The sequence below is a fragment of the Rattus norvegicus genome, chromosome 13 (assembly GCF_036323735.1).
Source record: "Rattus norvegicus strain BN/NHsdMcwi chromosome 13, GRCr8, whole genome shotgun sequence".
NCBI lineage: Eukaryota > Metazoa > Chordata > Mammalia > Rodentia > Muridae > Rattus > Rattus norvegicus.
Window position 1 is genome coordinate 71,907,616 of NC_086031.1, and position 22,413 is coordinate 71,930,028.

Genomic DNA, 22,413 nt, shown 5'->3' on the forward strand with positions numbered 1-22,413 from the left:
AGAAAAAAATCCAGCTATTCGGGAAGCTGAAGCAGGAAGATTACTTTAGCCTAAAAGTTTGAGGTCAGCCTAAGCAATATAAAAAGACCCCCATCCTACAAAAGAGAGACGAAGGGACATGGAAGAGAAATGGTAGAGAAAGGGAAAAAAAGTGAAAGAATATGAATACAAATGTACAGCCCTTTATGTAAAGATGAAACAATCATTTGAGAATAAGACGTGGACACAGCATGGTGTAACAGCAAAGCTAAGATACTGAACTATAAGGTAAGTAACCACTGAAGGTAACAGAAATGGGGAGACCATAATGTTGGTTTATTTCCTTTAGCATTCAGTCAGAATCGGCTGTCTTTGAAATAACAATCAGCTTCATTTAAGCTAGCCATTAACATCCCAACCTAGGGCTTTCAATGCAGTTGTGACAGGATCTATCTCTACTTGGGATAACCGACGTTTCCATCTACTTAATACTATCCTGTGCACAACTGTAAAGAATTTCCCCTAAACACTGCTTTTTCGATGGAATTATTTTACTACAGATCTTTACAGAATCAGGCATTTAGGGAAAAAAGATCAAATGCCTTCTTTACACACTGCTTGAGTCTGACGATTTGTGAAATTGGTCACACTCATTCTCTAGTGCCTTCCCTTAGGAGTGTTTACCCTCTTAGCAAATTGTAGGTAACGTTCAGTTCAGCCACTTCTCTAAGGCGAGGCCTACCTACTTCACATACATCTCTAAGCTCATACTACACGATTACATGCTCTGCAGTTTCCCCCACTGCGCTACACGTACTGCCAGCTACACTAGTGCTTTGCAGCTGAGGTCTTACACTCCCTTTCAGTAATGGTCTGGTCTACATTACAAACAAAATGACTAGTCACATCCATTTTAGGTATTTTTTACAATGTTTACATTTCTATCCATAACTGCTTTTATTAAACTAGAATAAAAATAAGTATCTTTAAAAGTTACAAATACTGAGTCTGTATATGCCTTAACCTTTTTACTAGACATATATACTTAGGATTTTATTCAGATGAACTATACAGGACTGCCATCTTGTTATAAAAACAAAAGGTAGATTTTCAGCTTTCCAAATGGAACTAACTTCAATTTTTCGCTTTCCCAATCTAAAGTGGAATTGAATTTACCATCTGGACAGGTTTAACAATCAGCTTCCACATTCACTGACTTGAATTGAGACTTTGATAAATAAGCGTCATGGGAGGTCAAGTATAAAGTCTGAATGCTTCGGTATGTATGTACCATTCATTTAAAAATCCACACGGTCCCAAATTTTATTAAGGATACTTAAGTATAAGTTAATCAAGTTTAATTTTTGATAGTTTCTAATTTAAATTTCATTTTCTTTAGATATCTACCCAGTTTTTTTTATTTTTACTTTTATAATTACTCATCCAATCAAGAACTTTTTAGAAAACACATTTGTCCCCCCACTCCCCTTCCTCAAACAAATTCCCTAAACATTCGAAGATTAAAAATCCAAAGTAACTGACAACCTGTGAGGTGCAACACGATTCGACCGGCAGGCTTAGGTTTATCAGATGTTGTGGGTTGTCTACATTTTGTCTATATTATCAAACATACACTTGTAGAGACTTTTATGACAGGTTCCAGTTTAACAGCACTTTGTTTTAAATTATGTGTCTGTCTGTGTGTCTGTGTGTGAGATATGTATATCTGAGTATAGGGGCTCATGGAGGACAGTGAGGTCAGATCCCCTGGAGCTGAAATGACAGGTGATGTGAGCCACCAGACGCTGGTGCTAAACTGGACTCAGGAGCTCTACAAGAACTGAAGAAAACTCAAAGAACTCAACAATCACTTAAAATTATTTTTGCTTTTAACCACTGAGTCATCTTTCCAGCCCATAATCTCTAACTTTTATGTTTTTAATTTTCTCCAATAGTTCCTTCTTCTGTTTTAACTGTTTGATCCTATTTTGATCAAATTTTGCCATTTGAATCTATTTTCTTTAGATTTTTAAGGCAACAATTCTTGGCTTTATTGATTCTATCTTATCTATTTGTATTTTTCAGTTCATTATTTTTGTATTTTTCAGTTCATTATTATTTGTCTCATCTTCATTATATCTTTTTAAAAACTTTCTTTGGAGTGACTTATTCTTTTTTCTAAAATAGTGAATTAAATACTTAGGTCATTAATTTTTAATATTTTTCCCAATATAACAGGCTGTATTACAACTAGCTACAACATTACAATAGGCTGAACTTAAAAATGTCAGCAAAATCTCACAGCTTTTGTTTTCTTGGGGTTGGTTGTTTGCTTTATTATTGTTGTTATTATTGTTGTTGTTGTTTTTATTATTTTGAGATAGTTTCAATATGTAGCCAGCCTGGCTTCAAATTTGTTATTTTCCTGCCTCAGCCTCCAGAATGTTGATATTATAGAAATTATAAAAACAACTGAAAAATAAGAGAGGAAAATGGATTATCTATCTGACAGGAGCAATTCCACAATTTTAGACAATATTGGTTCAGACAAAACATTTTATAAAACTTCAGTGCTAAGACCCCACCCTATTGTTAGCAGAAGAGTATTAGATATTACATAAGTGTACACGGGTACAAACAAACTGCAGCACATGCTGGGGTGTAACAAATGTCCCAAAGGAGAACGAGAGTTGTCATCTCCTCATTCCTCTCATTTCGGGTTGTTGAATTTCTGCATGCGTTGTTGGTTTCTGGTTTCTTCTGCCAAAACATTAATCCTGTGCTTTAACTGCATCCTCCACCATGAGCCCACGAAAGACGGTGTTCTCTCGGGTACTCTCCTCTAGTGAAAAATCAATGACTCACTCTCCATTTCACCCAAACTCTGTATAAATCCCACATTTTAAGAATAATTTTTAATAAAAGATTTTTTTTATTTATTGTGTATGACTCTTTTGCCTGCATGTTTGTATGTGTACCTCATGGGATGATGGCTCCCTGTCTCAACTTGATTTTGACTCATTTTATTATGATTTTTCCACCTGTTTTGCCAACATAATCTTGAAATAGCTCTCCACTTTTTCATCTCTGCTTTTAATTCAAGCTTTGCAAATATTCAACTGGATTTAAGTTTTTAAGTTGGTGGGAAGATAGAAGTGATTAAGTCTTCTTTCTAGAGCGATTTATAGGCAGAAGAGATAGCTGAGCAGGTAAAGGCAATCACTGTGTACGTCTGATGACCTGAGTTGGACCATTAGACGCACCTTTAAAAAAGGGCTAAATAGTGATATTTTGACTTCTTCCTTTCCAATTTGTGTCCCTTTGGCCTCCTTTTGTTGTGTAATTGTTCTGGGTAGGGCATCGAGAACCACATTGCATAGGTAGAAAGAGAATGGGCAGCCTTGTCTAGTCCCTGATTTTAGTGGGATTGCTTCAAGTTTCTCTCCATTTAGTTTGATGTTGGCTACTGGTTTGCTGTATATTGCTTTTACAATGTAGAGGTAATGAATTCCTGATCTTCCCAAGACATTTTACCATGAAGGGGTGTTGAATTTTGTCAAATGCTTTCTCAGCATCTAATGAGAGGATAATGTGTTTTTTTTGTCCTTTGAGTTTGTTCATATAGTGGATTATATTGATGGATTTACGTATATTGAACCATCCCTGCATCCCTGGGATGAAGCCTACTTGATCATGATGGATGGCTGTTTTGATGTGATCTTGAATTCGGTTTGCAAGAATTTTATTGAGTATTTCTGAATAGATTTTTATGAGTAAAACTGGTCTGAAGTTCTCTTTTTTTGTTGGGTCTTTGTGTGGTTTAGGTATAAGCCTAATTGTGGCTTCATAGAATGAACTGGGTAGTGTTCCCTCTGTTTCTATCTTGTGGAATAGTTTGAAGACTATTGTGGAATAGTCTGTAATTAGTATTATGTCTTCTTTGAAAGTCTGATAGAATTCTATACTAAATCCATCTGGTCCTGGACTTTTTTTGGTTGGAAGAGTTTTTAATAACTGCTTCTATTTCTTTAGGGGTTATGGGACTGTATAGAAGGGAAGAGCCTCGAACACATCGGTACAGGGGAAAATTTCCTGAACAGAACACCAATGGCTTATGCTCTAAAATCAACAATAGACAAATGGGACCCCATAAAACTGCAAAGCTTCTGTAAGGCAAAAGACACTGTCAATTGGACAAAATAGCAGACAACAGATTGGGAAAAGATCTTTACCAATCCTACATCCAATAGAGGGCTAATATCCAATTTATACAAAGACCTCAAGAAGACAGACTCTGGAGAACCAAATAACCCTATTAAAAATGGGGTATAGAGATAAACAAAGAATTCTCAACTGAGGAATATCAAATGGCCACGAAGCACCTAAAGAAATGTTCAACATCCTTAGTCATCAGGGAAATGCAAATCAAAACAATCCTGAGATTCCACCTCATGCAAGTCATAATGGCTAAGATCAAAAATTCAGGTGATAGCAGATGCTGCTGAGGATGTGGAGAAAGAGGAACACTCCATGAGGATGTGGAGAAAGAGGAACACTCCTTCACTGTTTGTGTGGATTGCAAGCTGGTACAAGCACTCTGGAAATCAGTCTGGAGGTTCCCCAGAAAATTGGACATAGTACTATCTGAGGACCCAGCAATACCACTCCTGGGCATATACCCAAAAGATGCTCTAACGTATAATAAGGACACATGTTCCACTATGTTCATAGCAGCCTCATTTATAAAAGCCAGAAGCTGGAAAGAACCCAGATGTCCCTCAACAGAGGAATGGAGACAGAAAATGTGGTACATTTATAGCATGGAGTACTATTCAGCTATTAAAAACAATGGTTTCATGAAATTCATAGACAAATGGATGGAATTAGAAGATATCATCCTGAGTGAGGTAACCCAATCACAAAAGGACACACAAGGTATACACTCACTGATAAGTGGATATTAGCCGAAAAGTTCAGAATACCCAAGATACAATTTACAGACCACATGAAGTTCAAGAAGAAGGAAGATCAAAGTGTGGATGCTTCAGTCCTTTTTAGCGGGGGCGGGGGGGGGAACAAAATACTCACAGAAGGAAATACAGAGACAAAGTGTAGAGCAGAGACTGAAGAAAAGGCCATCTTCTGTCACACATGGGGATTCATCCCACATGCAGTCACCAAACCCAGTCTGTACTGGGGATGCCAAGAGGTGCATGCTGACAGGAGCCTGATATAGCTGTCTCTGGAGAGGCTCTGCCAGAGTCTGACAAATACAGAGGCAGATGCTGTCAGCCAATCATTGGACTGTAAATGGGGTCCCCAATGGAGGACATAGAGAAGGACTGAAGGAGCTGAAGGGGTTAGTAACCCCATAGGAAGAACCAGCCAGACCCCCCAGTGCTCCCAGAGACTGAATCAGCAAGCACATGGAACAACCCATGGCTCACAGATGCAGCAGAGGACGGCCTTGTTGGGTCCTGTGAAAGCTACATGCCCCAGTAGAGAGGAATGCCATGACAAGGAGGCAGAATGAAGTGGGGGAGCACCCTCATAGAAGCAGGGGAGGAGGAACGGGATAGGGGACTTATGCAGGGGAAACTGGGAGAAGGGATAACATTTGAAATGCAAATACAGAAAATATCCAATAAATGAAAAGAAAAAAAAACATTTTTTTAAAAAGGGCCAAAAAGTGAGATGTAGTGGCACACATCTGTGACCTCAGCACTCCAATGGAACAAATCAATTCCTGAAACTTTCCTTACCTGTATGGTATAGGTGCGTATGCATATAGATCCCCATACAACAATAATAATACACATTTTAAAACCTCTTTTGTAATCTACTTTTTAAAAAGTTTTTATTAGACTTACTCATTTTATTTTGTGTGTGAGCGTTGTTCCTATATATATGTCCATGTCTGTGCATCATGTGTATACTTGGTACTCATGGAGGTCAGATGAGGGCATCATATGACCTGGGTCTGGAGTTACAGATGTTGTAAGCCACTATATGAGCACTGGAAATCGAAGCCAGGTCCTCTGCTCTTAACTGCTGAGTCATCACTTCAGCTCCTCGTAATCTACTTTTAATGTCCAAAACCATAATTACAGTATGGATGCTGAGTATTAGAACAGAAACACGTATTGCATAGTGGCTTACTATTAAAGAATTTACATGCTTAACTGCTTTTACTCTGTTTTTTTCTCATAATACTAGTTTTAGATCTATGTCTTCCTAAAAGTTTATTTTAATCTCAGCATAGTAGTACATTTAAAATCCAGTGCCTGAGAGTTAATGGTAGGAAGATCAATGGTATAAGGCTACATGAGATACTATCTAAATAAGCAATTATATTTTTGAATGCAACTTTTTTTTCTCAAGTATTTTTAATTCTTTTCAACAACTTTCAGGATAAAACCGTCAGTGAGTCACTCATTAGCCTGTTACACCAAGTTTTCCAGTAAGCCCTAAATACTCTTCTGTATCTTTCATTACTTCTCTATACAAATCCCATTCCTTTTAATTCAGTTTACTCACTGGACCTGAATATAATTTAATGTTCTGCATGACACGGTTTTCATACTAGGAAAACCTCCTGTTTTTAATAAATATCTATTTGATCCTTTTGAGAGTCATATTAAATCCTCTCCATTTGGCATTTAGAATGAGAAATGAATTCTTGCCTCTTCAAAGGCCCAAAGCAATTTTCACCTGAATAAATAATTTCATAACTAGCCACTGCCCTTTTATGGCCATAGTTGTCTTGAATTATCATTGTTCTCATTTAACTCCTTCAGAATTCATATTTACTTCATAGCAACACTCTATGTTTCTTGTGCAGTTTTATCTTATAATTCTTTGTGTCCAAACGCAATACCTAACAGTGTCTTGAACGCTATTTCTTTGAACTCTGCTGAGAGAAGAAACAGAGCAAGTACAAAGAAAAGCATCTGGCCAGTGGAAAGTCAGTGGGGTTAGTAGGCCTACAGATTTTGAGGTCCCATTGAAATGAGCAGTAAGTGGACTGTCAGGAGGAAATGCCAAAGTTTCCTAGTAGGGATTTTCACTCTGTCTGATTGGTGAAATGCAAACCATGGAGTTTGAATTACTGAACAAGTATAGTTTTACGAAGTTTTATCAGCTTAGCAATGTGTCAAATTCATAAACATATCTGAACATTACTGTTTAAAAGTGACGTACTAGGGCTGGAGAGATGGCTCAGCAGTTAAGAGCACAGATAGCCCTTCCAGAGGTCCTGAGTTCAATTCCCAGCAACCACATAATGCTCAAAACCATCTGTAATGGGATCTGATGCCCTCTTCTGGTGTGTCTGAAGACAGCTACAGTGTACTTATATATAAATAAATAAATCTCTTTTTTTTTTTAAAAAGTGACGTACTATAGTCTAACAGCATGAACAATTTTTCTTAAATCATTTCTGGACAGAAGTTTGATTTGAAATCTTCAGGGGAAAAAAAGCATAGTTTGAAAGGCTCTCCAACATAGAGTCTTGTTTTCTTTCATCCTTTATTACCTTAAAGGAGATTCAAGTATTTAATTTTTTCCTTGACATCCTCACTGAGCATAATATGTTTTCATGGATGGCAAGTATGTTAGCAAATGACAAGGGTTTTATTTAATCCTCAACTCAGTACAAGCTGTACCTGAAAATTTTGCTTCTAGTTGTTCTTGAAGAGTTCAGTAAATGCTGATGTATAATTTATAATAATATAAATTCATGGAAGGAGCGCTCCTCCTACAGCTTAGATTTATTAGCTGCATGTGGTGCCTCACACCTGTAATCCTGCACTTGGGAGGCTGAAGGAAGACCCTGTTAGAGGCTACACAGTAAGCTCCAAGCCAGTCAATGCTATAGGGCTGAGTCTATCTTAAAACACCCAGCCAACTCCCAGCCCATGACAGCCTTACATCCAGGGCTCGGTGCTGCACAGCAAAGCATGGGATGCAGGCCTGTGTACTCACTCAGCAGTTAAGGCTTTCCTCATGGCCCTCAAGCAAGGTGCACTCATTATACCAGCTAAATGCCCTTTCAGTAAAACAAGGTAGACAGCTGAAAATTATCTATGCAGATGTCAATTCAGTGTACACAGATTTATATTTCCCTTCTAAGGAAGTTATAGTATCCTTGTCCTTATCACCTCTACTTGTGGGCAAACATGAATTACAGAAAAATAATTCCCTTAATCAGAGGACAGGAGCAAGGGTAGACAAGGGGTACCACTGTAGTATTGTTTTAAAGTTGTTATTTAAACAGCTTTATTTAACCTTCTTTTTAGGTATAGTAAGATAAAGACAAAGAGAAAGGGGGAGAGGAGAGGGAAAGAGAGAGGAATGAGAGAAACTGAACAATTGAGATTCTAGGCTTGATAACTAGAATTCATAAATTTATTAAATAGCAAGGAAACAATGTTTGAAAATGTCTCTGTCTCCATTTCTTATGATGTACTGGGTCATTTTGTTGGTTTACTGAAAAATATCAGTATTTACTTCTCTGACTTATGTGTCCCTATATGTATGTGCATGTATTGGAGCAAATGAACAGGAGACAGGTAGAATGAGACCAGACTCCAGACACCACATGGTAGGAGGTGTGCATAGTTTTTAGTTACACACATACTTAACCTAGTAAGACCGTGGTAAACAAAGAGTAGGGTAAACATCTAAATATGTCTGCCTAATGGGAGAACTGGAAAGAATGGATTTGGATGACTCCTTTATTTCTCAACTGTAGGAAAAAGGAATCAGCTATAGAAAGATAAGGTTAGAAACCAATGAATTAAATAAAACAAAGGAAAGTTATGCTAACTACGACAGATGTGTAAGTAGAGGTATATTTGGAACTGGACTACTCATAGGTCTTAAAATAATATTTATAAAGAATTAACTGGAAGGCACGGATTTCGCTCAGTTATAGTAACGGTATACCAATATGTACACAAACATATGATATGAATAAAATTAATAAAAATGATACATTTGATGGCAACCCTAACCAGCAGAAGAACTCACAGAGGCACATAAAGATTAATAAAGCAACTTTTCTAGTTATCTATTGTATTTACAACTCCGAGACTAATAATTGCCACCTAGAAATGTATTAAAATGCATGTGTAAGTACAAAGCTAAAGTAATTTCTGCTCTATACATCCAATTTTATGTGCTCAGAAGAAATCCCTTATGATCACTAAAGTACACTCTGCACAAAAGCTACTTGATGGTTTTTTTTACACACACAAAAGCATTTTCCTCCCTCTCCGATGGCAAGCTTCACTGTTATTGTACTGAGAACAGTGTAAATTAATAGTACATTCTGGCTACTAGAAGTTATCTACACATGGACAGAAGGCGAGATGACATGATGAGCTTGTACAGAGCCACCACTCTTTGTTAAAGCAAACAAACTGTCCTTATTTCTCACAGCCAGCGTGGGTAGGATCCGTCTACAGACAACAACAACAAAAAACTTGTAACACACAACTCAAACACATATTTTCACTTCTTTCTTTTTTAAAAGTACAAAGTTAGATTTAGAAAATTTGGGGTGTTGCTCCCCAAAGTATAAAAAGTTTGGACAACAAAGGGTTACAAGAACAAGAAAGCCCTACCTTACCCAGAAATGACAGAAGGCTCTTCTCCTCTTCCGTGCCACTATCCAACCACTCCGACACATCACCAGGGGAAAGGAGACTCATTCTCCAGCCAGAAAACTTTTCCATACAGAACACAATTACTGAATGATAAAGCGGGAAGAAATGAATAAAGAGACTAAATTCTTGGAGGTGGCTGGCGGGGTCCAATACTAAAATTGTGGGTTAGGCTGTAATGATGAAAGAAAATGTGGTCCTTCCTCCAGTCTGAATTCTGTCTCTGTGACATCAATCTAACACAACAGTGGGGGTGGAACGATAAGGGGAAGAGAAAGGGTTAAAAGAGGGTGTAGGATAGAGGAAAGAGAGATTTGTTCTCTGGCTCTTTTTTGTTCAGCTTTTAGCCTGAAAGAGAAAGCCAGAACAAAATTGAATAATGATGTGTGTTTAATGACAGGAGAAAGCATGGGGAAATAAAGAATAAAGACACTCAAAGAAAATAAAAGGAGAGGGGTGTCCTACACTGGAAACAGCTTCGATAAGCAGGCAGCACAATAGCTAATCAGCTAGGTGAAGCACATCATCAAACAAAAACAAAGATACAAGAACAAACTCAGCATGTTGTTGTTGTTGTTCTGAAAAGAAAGGTTTTCAAATTTCCTTTCAGTCAGAATTGCAGCTCCCTAGCCCTTTCCTGCCTTGGCTGTTTCAGCAGCATCCCAGCCCCCTCCAGGAGGATTTCCTGTGAGCAAAGGCAGGTTGATAAATCCGTGAATAGGAAGCTCTCATCTCTCCTTTCTCCTCCTCCTCCATTCCTCCCCCCACCTCACATGGCGACTGCATTGATCGACAATAATGGAATCTGTAACAGACTGCCAACAGCAACATTAAGGATATTACAAGTCCGCTTCATAAGAATTCAAGCTGGTGGTTGGAACTTGGGGGCAATTCTGGGCTTCCAGTCAATAGCTGTCTTTCTTTGGCAGAAAGAAAGGGTGCGTGCATGTCTGCATGTGCCTCTGTGTGTATGTCTCTGTCTCTCTGTCTCTCTGTCTCTCTCTCTCTCTCTGTGTGTGTGTGTGTGTGTGTGTGTGTGTGTGTGAGAGAGAGAGAGAGAGAGAGAGAGAGAGAGAGGAGAGAGAGGAGAGAGAGAGCGCGCGAGCAAGCTGACCCACTGAGAGTCAGCTGAAATTAGTACTTCAGACTCTCCCTACACCTAGCAGTCGGATTTACCGTATTTTCACTGTAAGTGCTCCTGTTCCTGCACAGTACTTGTTTACATAGTGATTTTTCCCATTATACCTCATGCCTTTGGGAAGCAAAACCTATTTTATTAATTAAAAAATTAATGTCTAGCACATGGACATGTTTACTCAATGGTATATTACTGAAGGTGAGGTTCTGAAGGTGAGGTTGTATTTATTGTATAAAAGATGATAATATTAAATAATCTCACATATTCTTGATTGAAAGTTCCTTGACATACATTTTCATATGAACAATCAAAATAAAGTCGACTTAAGTTATATCTTATTTACCTAAGCAAAGAAAAGTACAGACTTACAATATCAGGAAAACAATTCTGCTCTATAAATCTCTCCTGTAAACTGAGTGAATAAGGGACCAAAGTGAAATTCTCTGTTGAGACTATATCATATGTAAAGCCCCACACTGGTTTCCCCCATTAACTGTCATAACTTAAGCATGGCTTCATTCATCCTTTGTCCTTAAAAATAAAAAAATAAAACTTACCCAAAGACACTGTTCCCTCAATTACTTGATATTCCCATATTTCATCACAGCTGCCTGTACTTACATGTTTAGATTCATTCTACATTCATGCTGATATAAGCCAAGCACTATTTTAAGCCCTGAGATAGAGACAGCTGCAAACAAGACAGTCAAAATCTCTGGCCCTAAGGGGCTCACAGTGTCTGTTAGTGTAGTAAATAACAGGCAAGGTTAAAAAGCAGAGTGCACACTATATTTCATGGTAAACAGCACAAAAAAGAAAACAAAGAAGTGAGTTAATTATACAGCAGGTAGTTAGTCAGCCACACCACCAGGTGGCGACAGCGTGAGAGTAGTCGCTCTCAGGAAGAAGCAAGGGCCAGTTAAGCTTAGCAGCAGGAAGAAGAAGGTGGCACAGCTACACTGGAATAGGAAGAAAGTAGAAGGTGGTCAGGTCCATGGTAACTGGATCCTTCACCATGTAAACTTTCAAGGTCTTTGGCACTTTGCCTTAGTTAAAGGGACAATTCTGGGGGTTGCTGGGCTACATGAGACTGTCTTGTTGTGAGAGCTCTTAGGAAATACAGCTCACATACCATCAACATTATTCCTCTTGAGCTAAGTTGTTATTTTGTTTGGTGCTAGGCATTGAACCCAGTGCCTTAGACTAAACACATTTCACACTAATTCCCTCAGTTTTAGAGTATTTTTAGAACAATCAAAAAGATGTGCAGCCCTCACTATTACTTAATTCCAGAACTTTTCTGCTGCCTCCATAAGAACCTCTATCACTGTCGGTCACTCCATTCTGGTCTGGACTCCTGAGCGCCTGTCATTACTAAGCTATTGCCTAGTTTGGACTTCAGAGAGTAAGTCTGTGCTTGTTTTCTTATGGTTGAGGCCATCCATACTTTGCAAGTATGGTACTGTATTACTTCCTGCTCATGTGTATTTGGGTAGTTTATGCTTACCAATATTACAAACAATGATGTCATGAAAAACTGTACATAAGTTTTTATGTGGAGGCCTGCATTTTAGTAGAATATCAAAATAAGATGTTCTTTGTCTTTTATTAAGCTTTATCTTCCCATCTAACGATCATTCATTTTTATTTTTCCTCCTCAATCTTTTGGGATTCATTTTTCTTAAGGAAACTAAATTCTCTGACTCAGTTTCTTTTTCCATTTTGTGTTCTTCTCCACATGGGTAAAGGTGAACACTAAGTAATGATGAGCGGTGGCCGGTAACAGATGGCAGATCATCTTCCTAAAGTAACGTCTAAGTGGGCAAAGCAGCAGAAAGACTGTATTTCTATGTAGTTCACATGTAACGATAGGCCCAAGACTAGTGTACTGAAACCCCTTTTTTTTTTCTTTTTTTGTTTTTCTTTTCTTTTTTCTTTCTTTCTTTCTTTTTTTTTTATTAACTTGAGTATTTCTTATATACATTTCGAGTGTTATTCCCTTTCCTGGTTTCTGGGCAAACATCCCCCTCCCCCCTCCCCTTCCTTATGGGTGTTCCCCTCCCAACCCTCCCCCCATTGCCGCCCTCCCCACAACAGTCTAGTTCACTGGGGGTTCAGTCTTAGCAGGACCCAGGGCTTCCCTTTCCACTGGTGCTCTTACTAGGATATTCATTGCTACCTATGAGGTCAGAGTCCAGGGTCAGTCCATATATAGTCTTTAGGTAGTGGCTTAGTCCCTGGAAGCTCTGGTTGCTTGGCATTGTTGTACATATGGGGTCTCGAGCCCCTTCAAGCTCTTCCAGTTCTTTCTCTGATTCCTTCAATGGGGATCCTGTTCTCAGTTCAGTGGTTTGCTGCTGGCATTCACCTCTGTATTTGCTGTATTCTGGCTGTGTCTCTCAGGAGCGATCTACATCCGGCTCCTGTCGGTCTGCACTTCTTTGCTTCATCTATCTTGTCTAATTGGATGGCTGTATATGTATGGGCCACATGTGGGGCAGGCTCTGAATGGGTGTTCCTTCAGTCTCTGTTTTAATCTTTGCCTCTCTATTCCCTGCCAAGGGTATTCTTGTTCCCCTTTTAAAGAAGGAGTGAAGCATTCACATTTTGATCATCCATCTTGAGTTTCATTTGCTGAAACCCCTCTTAAAGACTCACCAGCTATCTACATGCTTCTACCTTTGTTTCCTCAGTTTCTGTGTATGTATCATATATGTGCATTTGGAAATCATTTATGGAAGTTAGAGACATTATGTCCTTAGCCATAAACTATTTTCAGGGAAGTTTCTTAAACAAAGGAAAATCTCTCACATAAATAATAATAATAATAATAATAATAATAATAATAATAATAATAATGAAATTTAACATTGGCATTCATTGGTATTTTAAGAATAAAATTAAAGATGCCACTATGTGTATAGTGTTCCATGAATTTTACTTTGTATCATAGACTTTTGCTTGAAAACAAATTATCTGGAAATGGAGAGATGGCTCAGCAACTAAGAGCAGAGGCTGCTCTTCCAAAGGACCTGGGTTCAATTGCCTACCACGTGGAGGCTCATAACTGTTTTTAACTCCAGTCCCAGAGAATATCGTGCCCTCTTCTGGCTTCTGCAGGCAGCTGGCATTGCATGGTGAGCAAGACATACATACAAGAAAAATACCTACACTTATAAAATCCAATTTTCTTATAAAAATCATTAAAAACTGAATACAAATATAAATTAAAGTATATAGGTATAAAATAAAAATCCAATTATCTTATAAAATCATTAAAAACTGAATACAAGTATAAGTTATAGTGTGTGTGTGTATGTCTAAATAATGCTTCAAATTATATATGTCTAAGTAATGTTTTACATTTTGAGGGATTTCTGAATATACTCATGTTCAGTGCACTCTTGTGATAGAGAGCTACAAGAGCAACCGTCTCCGAGAAGACTGACCACAAGATGGTGGCTACACCTCCACCTTGATGCTACTGCTTTGGCTAGGTACAAAATTCTTCCCTAAGAAGCTTAAATTGAGTGCAAAACTGTAATTTTTTAAACATTTTTAAGAGACTAAATTTTAAAGTTTTTATTTATTTGCTTTGGTGTGCTTGTACACGTGCATGCGCATGAGGTGACAGCTCAAGGACAACTTGTAGGAGCCAGTTCACTCTACCCACACACCCCAGCTCAAGTCCTTTGCACGCCACGCCTCTCTCACTATGTCACGTGCTCCCCAGTTTCCTTCTGTATTTACAGCTGATGAAATTCATGAGGCTAAGATGAACTTTCTCTTACTTGGATTCAGACAGCAAAGCCACAGAGGAACAGGATATTAGTACTAACAGGAGCTGCAGCCTTGCCATGAAGGCACATCTATACATAGGATGCTCTGATAGCCTTCCCTGATATGACTTTACATAGGAGGAAACAAAACAGGTAAGATAGAACATAAATACTAAAAAAGGCTGACTTTATTTAAGGAAGCTGAGGGCAGCCTCAGAGTGAAGGTGATCGGATTCTTTTAAGCTACACTTTGAAGAAAAAAAATTAAAAGGAAACTATAGTTAATTAACAGAAAACTCTTCTCCAAAGCATCCTAGGAAGTGGCTAATATATAATTTTAAATTTTTTCCCTAAAATAAAATTAAACTTTCCAATCAATTACACAAATAATATACAATTCTTGAAGTATAAGATTTACCATTCAATATAAAGTGAATAGTAGCTACTTAATATTTACTGAGTGTGTAAATAAACAGGAGTATCTACGTCATTATGACTATTAAAAACCTGAAAATAGGATAATATCTCCTCTAACTATCTCGAGGCCAAACAGTATTTGAAGTGATTGTGTCACTTAAAGTAAACAGGTCAGATGCTCATTCCCATGTTTAACCTCAGAACTCCTTATGACAATGCAGGAGGCTGACTCAACATGTCTTCATCCACAAACAGGAAAGCCAAGATTTAAATGATGAAATCATACTGACTGTGAAGGGGAGTGTAGGTGTTCTACTCCAGAGAAAATCCATATCCTTTCTATAATAGAGGGTTTTTAAAAATAGCATTTTTTTCAGCTATTTAGGATGAGGTATACACAGAAAAGGTGAATAGTCTCTATTTGTGAATTAAAGTATTTTGCTTCCTTAATGATTTGACTAAAGTTGAAGTCAGTTGCAAATAACAAGCAGCCAGAACACCTAGTTTTTAATGTAAAAATAATAAAAGTCAAACTGAATTTAAAGTTACATTGTTTTTCCTTGAGTCTTACCCACAGAAATTCATTAATCATTACTACTACATATAGTTAGTCACATGTACAGCTTTGTTTTGAATGAATGGATAAGTGTATTTCTGTGTCTAATAAGGATGTTTGACCTAAAGACACTTAGGAGGCTGTTCTTTGCTATGTTTCATAAATTTTCCATCACCAACCTCAAAGATGGAAACCAGTGTCCATTTTACCATTGTTGTAAGTGGCATATTTAAAGTAATGGTATACAACATATTTAGAGGAGAAAATCTAATAGTATACAATTTTAAGGGGGAAAAATCCATTTTAGACCTGTGATACCAAGAGAAAGTTATGGGCAGGCAAAGAGACAGCTGAAAGTGAAAAGACAATCTATCTATTGTGAGAAAATATTTGCCAACTAAATATCTGGAAAGGGTTAATATTCAAAAACAATCACAAAACTCAACAACAAAACTGGAATAAACTGATTCAAAATTGGCAAAGAGCCTGCATGAACATTTCTCAAAAGACATATACGTGGCTAGTAGTAGGGCTAGGGAGATGGGCTGACTTGCTGTGCAAGCATGAGGACCTGAGTTCAGATCCAGCACTCATGTAAAAAGACGGGCACAACAGCCCACCCTGTAGTCTTAGTGCTATAAAGACATACAGGCAGGTCTTTAAGATGTGTTCACCAGCTAGACACCAGCTAGCTGGACAGGTGAGCTCCAGGTTCGGGGAGAGATCACTGGCATAAAGAAAAGGGAAGAAGAGCAAAGAGAGATACTGATGTTACACTTTAGCCTCCATAGATCCACGCACACCAGCAGACATGCATAACCCACACAGAAACTGACGGTAACAAAGAACAATACAGGAAAACACCCAATGTCAACTTCTAGTTTCTACATATACACTCATGGGTACATGCATCTCTGCACACACATGGGTACGCATGGGCTAACAGATAAAAGGGGAGGAAAGGCCAATAGGTATTCAAAACAGTATCCAGCCACACCACTATCAGGGAAACACAAATCAGAACCGCGATGACTCATTACATGGCAAAAGTAGTGGTGTAGTTACTCTTAGATTGCAGATGTTACATACTCTACCCCATGACAGTTCAATATAGTAAGATATTTTGGTGACTTTAAAGACGTTGCCAGGCTGTGATGCAGGTGTGAGAACAGAATGTAAAGGTGGCTTCAGGAGCAAATAATGATGACCCTTTCCTAACAGCCAGCAAAAATGTCCATAGATTTCAGAGCTAGATTCAACAGGCTTCAAGGTACTGAGGAGACTGAGCATCTAGCTGGGAAGAGAACACAACCTGCTTTACTTCTTAGTTTGGCCTTGTAATCTTCTCAGCAGAGAATAAGCTAGACTCTATCTGGGCTTCTAGTCTGGGAAATAATAAAGGTAAATAGGTATTGCTAAGCTTAGTATATGATTATATGACAATATAAAATTAATATAGGGTCCAGAGAGATGGCTCAGTAGGTAAAAGCCACACGTGGCAGAACATATATATACTCCTAACTCCCTACAGTGAAATGACAGGCAGAGACAAGAAAATCGCCTGAACGCCAATGTCCAGGAATATGAAGCACAGTGGCAGAATAACGATCCCGCCCGACAAGCAGAGGTCGGTCGTCCTCTGAGGCTTTATGCAGCCCTCCTTGTATTCTGTTGTTGTTGCTGCTGTTGTTGTTGTGTAAGGCATAGATTGTTCATTTTCATTGTTGTATAGAATTCCACTATGCAAACAAATCAAAATGTGTCCATTCTGCTATTGACAGATATTTGGGTGGTTTCTAAATTTTACCTTTCAAAAGCAGTGCAGTTACATGCAGTTTTGTACAGGTTCCTCAGTGACCATTTCTGGACTACACTTCTGTTCAGGATTGTTGGGTCACAGAGCATTGTTTGACTCTGAACCTTTCAAAGAGTCTCCAAAGTAAACATCCCTGTTTATACAGTCAACAGTCATATGTACTGTTTCTTTGGTCTAGATTCTAAGTAGCACATGGTATTTTCTGTTTGTGTTATTTTTGCCATTTTGATGGGGCATGGTTCTACGTTGAGAGTTTCTCTCCATAAGTCTATATGGCCTCCCTTGAAATGCACACTCTGGCCTTGTTTTTTTCTTACAGATGTTTACTGGGTGTTAGAATTTTCAAATGTCTTTTGTTTAAAGCTATCTAAGAAAATGTAATATAAGACAGAGACTAAACCCACAGAACTTCAAATCCTTTCTACCCTTTTATACATCTTTAACATAGATGAAGACAAAAAGTCTACACTTAAATGTTACACTATTACACCTTCTGGGAAACTTACTGAGAAGCTGTCCTAAGTCACAGTATGTTAGAGCAACAAGAAAGTCAGACTTTCCAGGACCAATATTTAATTAAAATTTCAATGTCAAATAAAATTTGCAGCTATTCACTGTAAGATGTTCTTCTGGGGAAGGGAGGAAGGCTGATGATATAATTGGCGGGATTTTTCTCCTAAGGAGAACTATACGGAAACCTGACTTCTGCTTTTAAATGCTCTAGCACTTGACAAACAAGGTGAGCAAACTAAAGCAGTGTCATCAAGGCCAGCCCCAAGAAGCTCCACTGAGGCATGGAAGGTCTGCATGGTCTTGCAAATGCTGCTTCAAGGGACATTAGTTCTTTTTCTTTTGATGACAGTAACAGCTCCTGGGCTTTCTTCTGGAGATGGCTATGAGAATGGCAGACTCTAATGGGGCGGAGTTTGACCTTTTTTGCTAATTTACCTACAAAAATGATCATCAATCATTTACTGAATGCTATTTTCATAAAAATTGGGAAAAATAAATCTAGAATACTAAAGACATATTGTAAAAATGTTAGCAGTTATGGGCAGGCAAATAGCTAAAAGTAAAATGATGTGGTGCTTACCACCGTAGGGAAGTATGGAACATTTCATTGGATTTCAAGTGTGGCAAAAGGCTCCAAAGAAACCTCATGATATTTGTTAATATGTATAATATAGATGTTGTATGTATGATATATATGTATGCATATATAATAAAGTTGTTAACTCTTAAGTTGTTAAGAGTCTCCAATTCTAGCCCTGTTGGAGATTCACTACAGCAAGCACACTACGTGTGCCGCACTCCCTGTTCTGCTGCTTTTCTGTTCTCTGAGACAACACACACGAGAAGCGTTCACTAGGAACTCTCGGAAAGCAGGTTCTGTGCCGGACTGCTTTCCCTGCCCCACAGGCAGCACCTGCCTCCTGCTCTGGACTCCATACCCTAACCTGCATCTGTTTTCATATAGGTGGGGGTTCTTTGTGGCTCTTCATATGCACACCGCAGCACACCTCTTGCTTTAAATTTTTTTTTTTTATTTTTTTTCTTTTTCAGAGCTGGGGACTTGCAAGCGCTCTACCACTGAGCTAAATCCCCAACCCCCCCCTTTTTTTAAATGTTCTTTTTTTAAGGTTTATTTATTTATTATACACATTGTAGCTGTCTCCAGACACACCAGCAGAGGGCATCAGATCTTATTATAGATAGTTGTGAGCCACCATGTGGTTGCTAGGATTTGAACTCAGGACCTTTAGAAGAACAGTCGGTGCTCTTAACCACTGAGCCATCTCTCCAGCCCAGCACACCTCTTTATAAATCCCATTTCATTTATTTACTAGGCATTTAGTATTCTAGGTGTTCTTGAAAAAGGAAACTATTTACGTACGGAACCAAACATTTTGGTTTGGTTCTGACTCAAAAGTCAAATCAGTTATACAAACTCATTTGAAGTATTTTAGGGAAAAGAAAAGTAGCAGTACTTCAAGTCTTCAGATAGCTGAAGTAGTAAGCAGGGATAGCGGACTGCACAGCCTTTTCAAACTGCCCTTAAGATGTCACAGCCAATTGTTCGACATGTTGTCCCCTGTTCAGCAAAGACCTCTAAACTGAATGACAATGTCTGTTCCTGGCAGCTCGAATGCCTTATTTATTAAGATCAGGCAAGAAAAAGAGCAAGCAGAAACAGGGAGTTGTTGTTCTTCAAAGAAAAAGGCTGCAACATCCAATTTCTCCAGCATTCTACAGTAACCCATTACTTATAAACACTATGGACCGATGAATAAAAACTGTGCTATCCAGAGTCAAGGCACTGGCAGATCTCCTTACCTTTAAATTCAGAGTTTCTGATTCAACTCAATACCAGAGTCTTGGTTGGGGAAAGAATGCATCAGAGAAGACAAAGTGCTTCAAGTGAACTGATTTTTGATTCAGTTAAGTTTCTGTCAAGTACGTATAGAATATGAGTGGTGGTTCTGAAGGCTTCTGAACACAAGCTGACCATGGTCACAGGAAAACGGGAATCTTAGCACACCCCTAGCACTTGAAAATCTCAGGAGAATTCATACTGAGTGTAGAGTTGTGACCACAACAGGGCACAGAGACACAACTCTTCCCCCTGTATCTCTCAAGTGTAAAATGGTATCAACATTTATCCACGGGAGTTACTTTTCACCAAAATGGAACCCAGAGCAATGCAAACGAGAACAATCATGAACAGTGAGCAGAGGGCATCAAAGGACAGAAAACAGACAAAGCTGTAGTAAGCAGCACCCCTGTTCAGATGGCAAACAGGCAGCTTCTGAGGAGGGACTCCTGGAGCTGTGTGTGGACAATCATATACCTCTCATGAGTAAATAATTAACTTCACAGATCACGGTGTTACATATGCTCAGCTTCATGTCTGTGTCCCTGATCTTTTGCCTTCATTCTATTTGAAGAGACAATCTTTAGAGATTTTACTAGAACATAAAATAAAATTATATTTAAGGAACCAGTACAAAGAAGAAATCTTGGGTGGAGAGATGGCTTAGTAGCTAAGAGCACTGACTGTTCTTCCAGACGTCCGAGTTCAATTCCCAGCAACCACATGGTGGCTCACAACCATCTGTAATGGGAGCTGATGCCCTCTTCTGGGGTATCTGAAGACAGCTATGGTGTATTCATATACATAAAACAAATAAGTCAATTTGCTTTTAAAAAGAAATCTTTTGAGTGACTCGGAGTTTTGATCAACTAAAATAAAAAATGACTACAGAATGGCTTTCCTTCTTTGGGAACTTACTACATAACCTGCATTTATGGAGATATATGTGGTTAAAAAAATTATAAAACTAATAATAAGGGGGTGTCTTGAATAGTGGAAATGGTCCTTCTAGGACATACTTATTCAACTGCCTCCTACACCAGAGACATGATTCCCTTCTGCTCAGCCCCACTGTCCAGTTGCACTCCACTTCCACTGTGCGCTCATACCTAGTTGCTTTTTGCTATTCTACAAAGCCTAACCCTTTACTGTCTGAATTCACAAGCGGAAGAGAAAAGGGCACTTTCTTCCCTTATTGGCACAGTAGTATAGTTCATAATGGTTAAGTTTATTAGTTTGGGGTTAGGCTGGCTCATAACGGTTTATTCCCACTTACGTGAGTAAAATACTACCAGAGAATATGCTTGTCATCATTCCAGGCATAAGGAAACAACATTCAGGTCAAAGATTCATCTTAATCTCCCCTACTCTTTTTATCCTGTGATGTACACATGAACCGTAATATTCCTATATACTACAGCAGTTCTTTCATATATTCTAAGGATGAAATTGAAGACAAAACCCCAAGCCTTACACAGTTAAACGTAAATACTATGTTTGAATGTATTACTGAACGTTGAATGCATTATCGGTCATTATTTCCAGTCGTCAGACCTCTTACAAGCTTAAGTAATGGGTTCTGCAGTAAGACAGTGAACAAGCTCTTGTTTCCTACGGGGTGGAGTATTAACTTTGCAGTGGTTTCTGAGATAGCCCACAGCAATCCTGAAGCTATCCCTTACAACCTACTGCCCATCTCCCACACACTTGGAAATCAGCACTGAACTCACACAGATCCAGCACCATACTGGAGTGAGCAGGTTAGGAATCAACACAAAAGAGTTCACTGTGCTTAGAGCTAAATCAGACTAACTTGTTCCCAGGAGTTCTAAAGAGCCATGGCAGATGGTTCTGGCAGTGACTATCATTATTTAGCTCACTAGAATAGCGTGGCTTTCATCACAATGGTCTCCAGAAAAATGGAAGGGGCAGCAACTTGTTAAAGAGATATGACAATATATAAAGACAGATGCCTTGACTTTCAAGGTCCTCCATTTAAATATTCCTTTGAGATAATTTGTAAGGTTAAAAACAGAGAACTCTCATGAATGGAGAGAAACAGACTTGGACACTGAAAAACAACTGTTCCAAATGGCTGAATACTTCAAAAACTCTATCTTATCCTTCTTTGAATTAATATAGTAAAGCAGTGAACATAGAGAAGATTTTATTTTTGCTTATAGTAAGATAATGCACATAAAATGGCTATTTCTATATAGGAAATTCATTTTTACAGAACATTTCTAAGACTTAAAGTCTTTAAAAGAAATTATATTCAATTTTAAGAGTTTTAACTTTTATACAGATACAAAATGCTACTTATACAATGTATAACTTATTAAAAATAGCAATACAAGCTAACCTCTTCCATACTATAAGCCATCTATTAGTAAATATTTAATTTATAACTGGTTAATACATATTCAAGAACATGTACTAGTATTAATTTAATAATAATCCTTAATATTTTCCCCATAAGATTTTAATATGGGTTCATAATCCATCTGCTCTATTTAGGCAATAACTCATCATTTATGAGATTACCAAGTGTAGTATAGATAAAAATGTAAGATCTAAACATAAACGGCATCATACCAAAACCAAACAAATAAACCAAAAAGCATTACCTGAGAATTAAGAAATCTAGGTTTTCACTTGACCAAGTACCAAAGTCCTTAGGTTTCAGTGTTCT

At 38.2% G+C, this 22,413-nt stretch overlaps 1 protein-coding gene across 11 annotated transcripts in view; it reads right to left on the minus strand.

Moving 5' to 3' along the window:
* Positions 1-22,413, minus strand: part of Rasal2 (RAS protein activator like 2) — a 293,984-nt gene that overhangs the window by 98,876 nt on the left and 172,695 nt on the right. For 2 of the 11 annotated variants that reach the window (XM_063272345.1, XM_063272344.1), the window contains exon 1: positions 9,611-21,968. The exons of 8 other annotated variants lie outside the window; for them this stretch is intronic. In XM_063272345.1, the coding sequence (XP_063128415.1) occupies positions 9,611-9,716 (106 nt within the window). In that variant the 5' untranslated portion in view covers positions 9,717-21,968. Of the gene's footprint in view, positions 1-9,610; positions 21,971-22,413 lie in introns of those variants that run through there. One more of the 11 variants, XM_039090765.2, reaches the window with a different exon arrangement.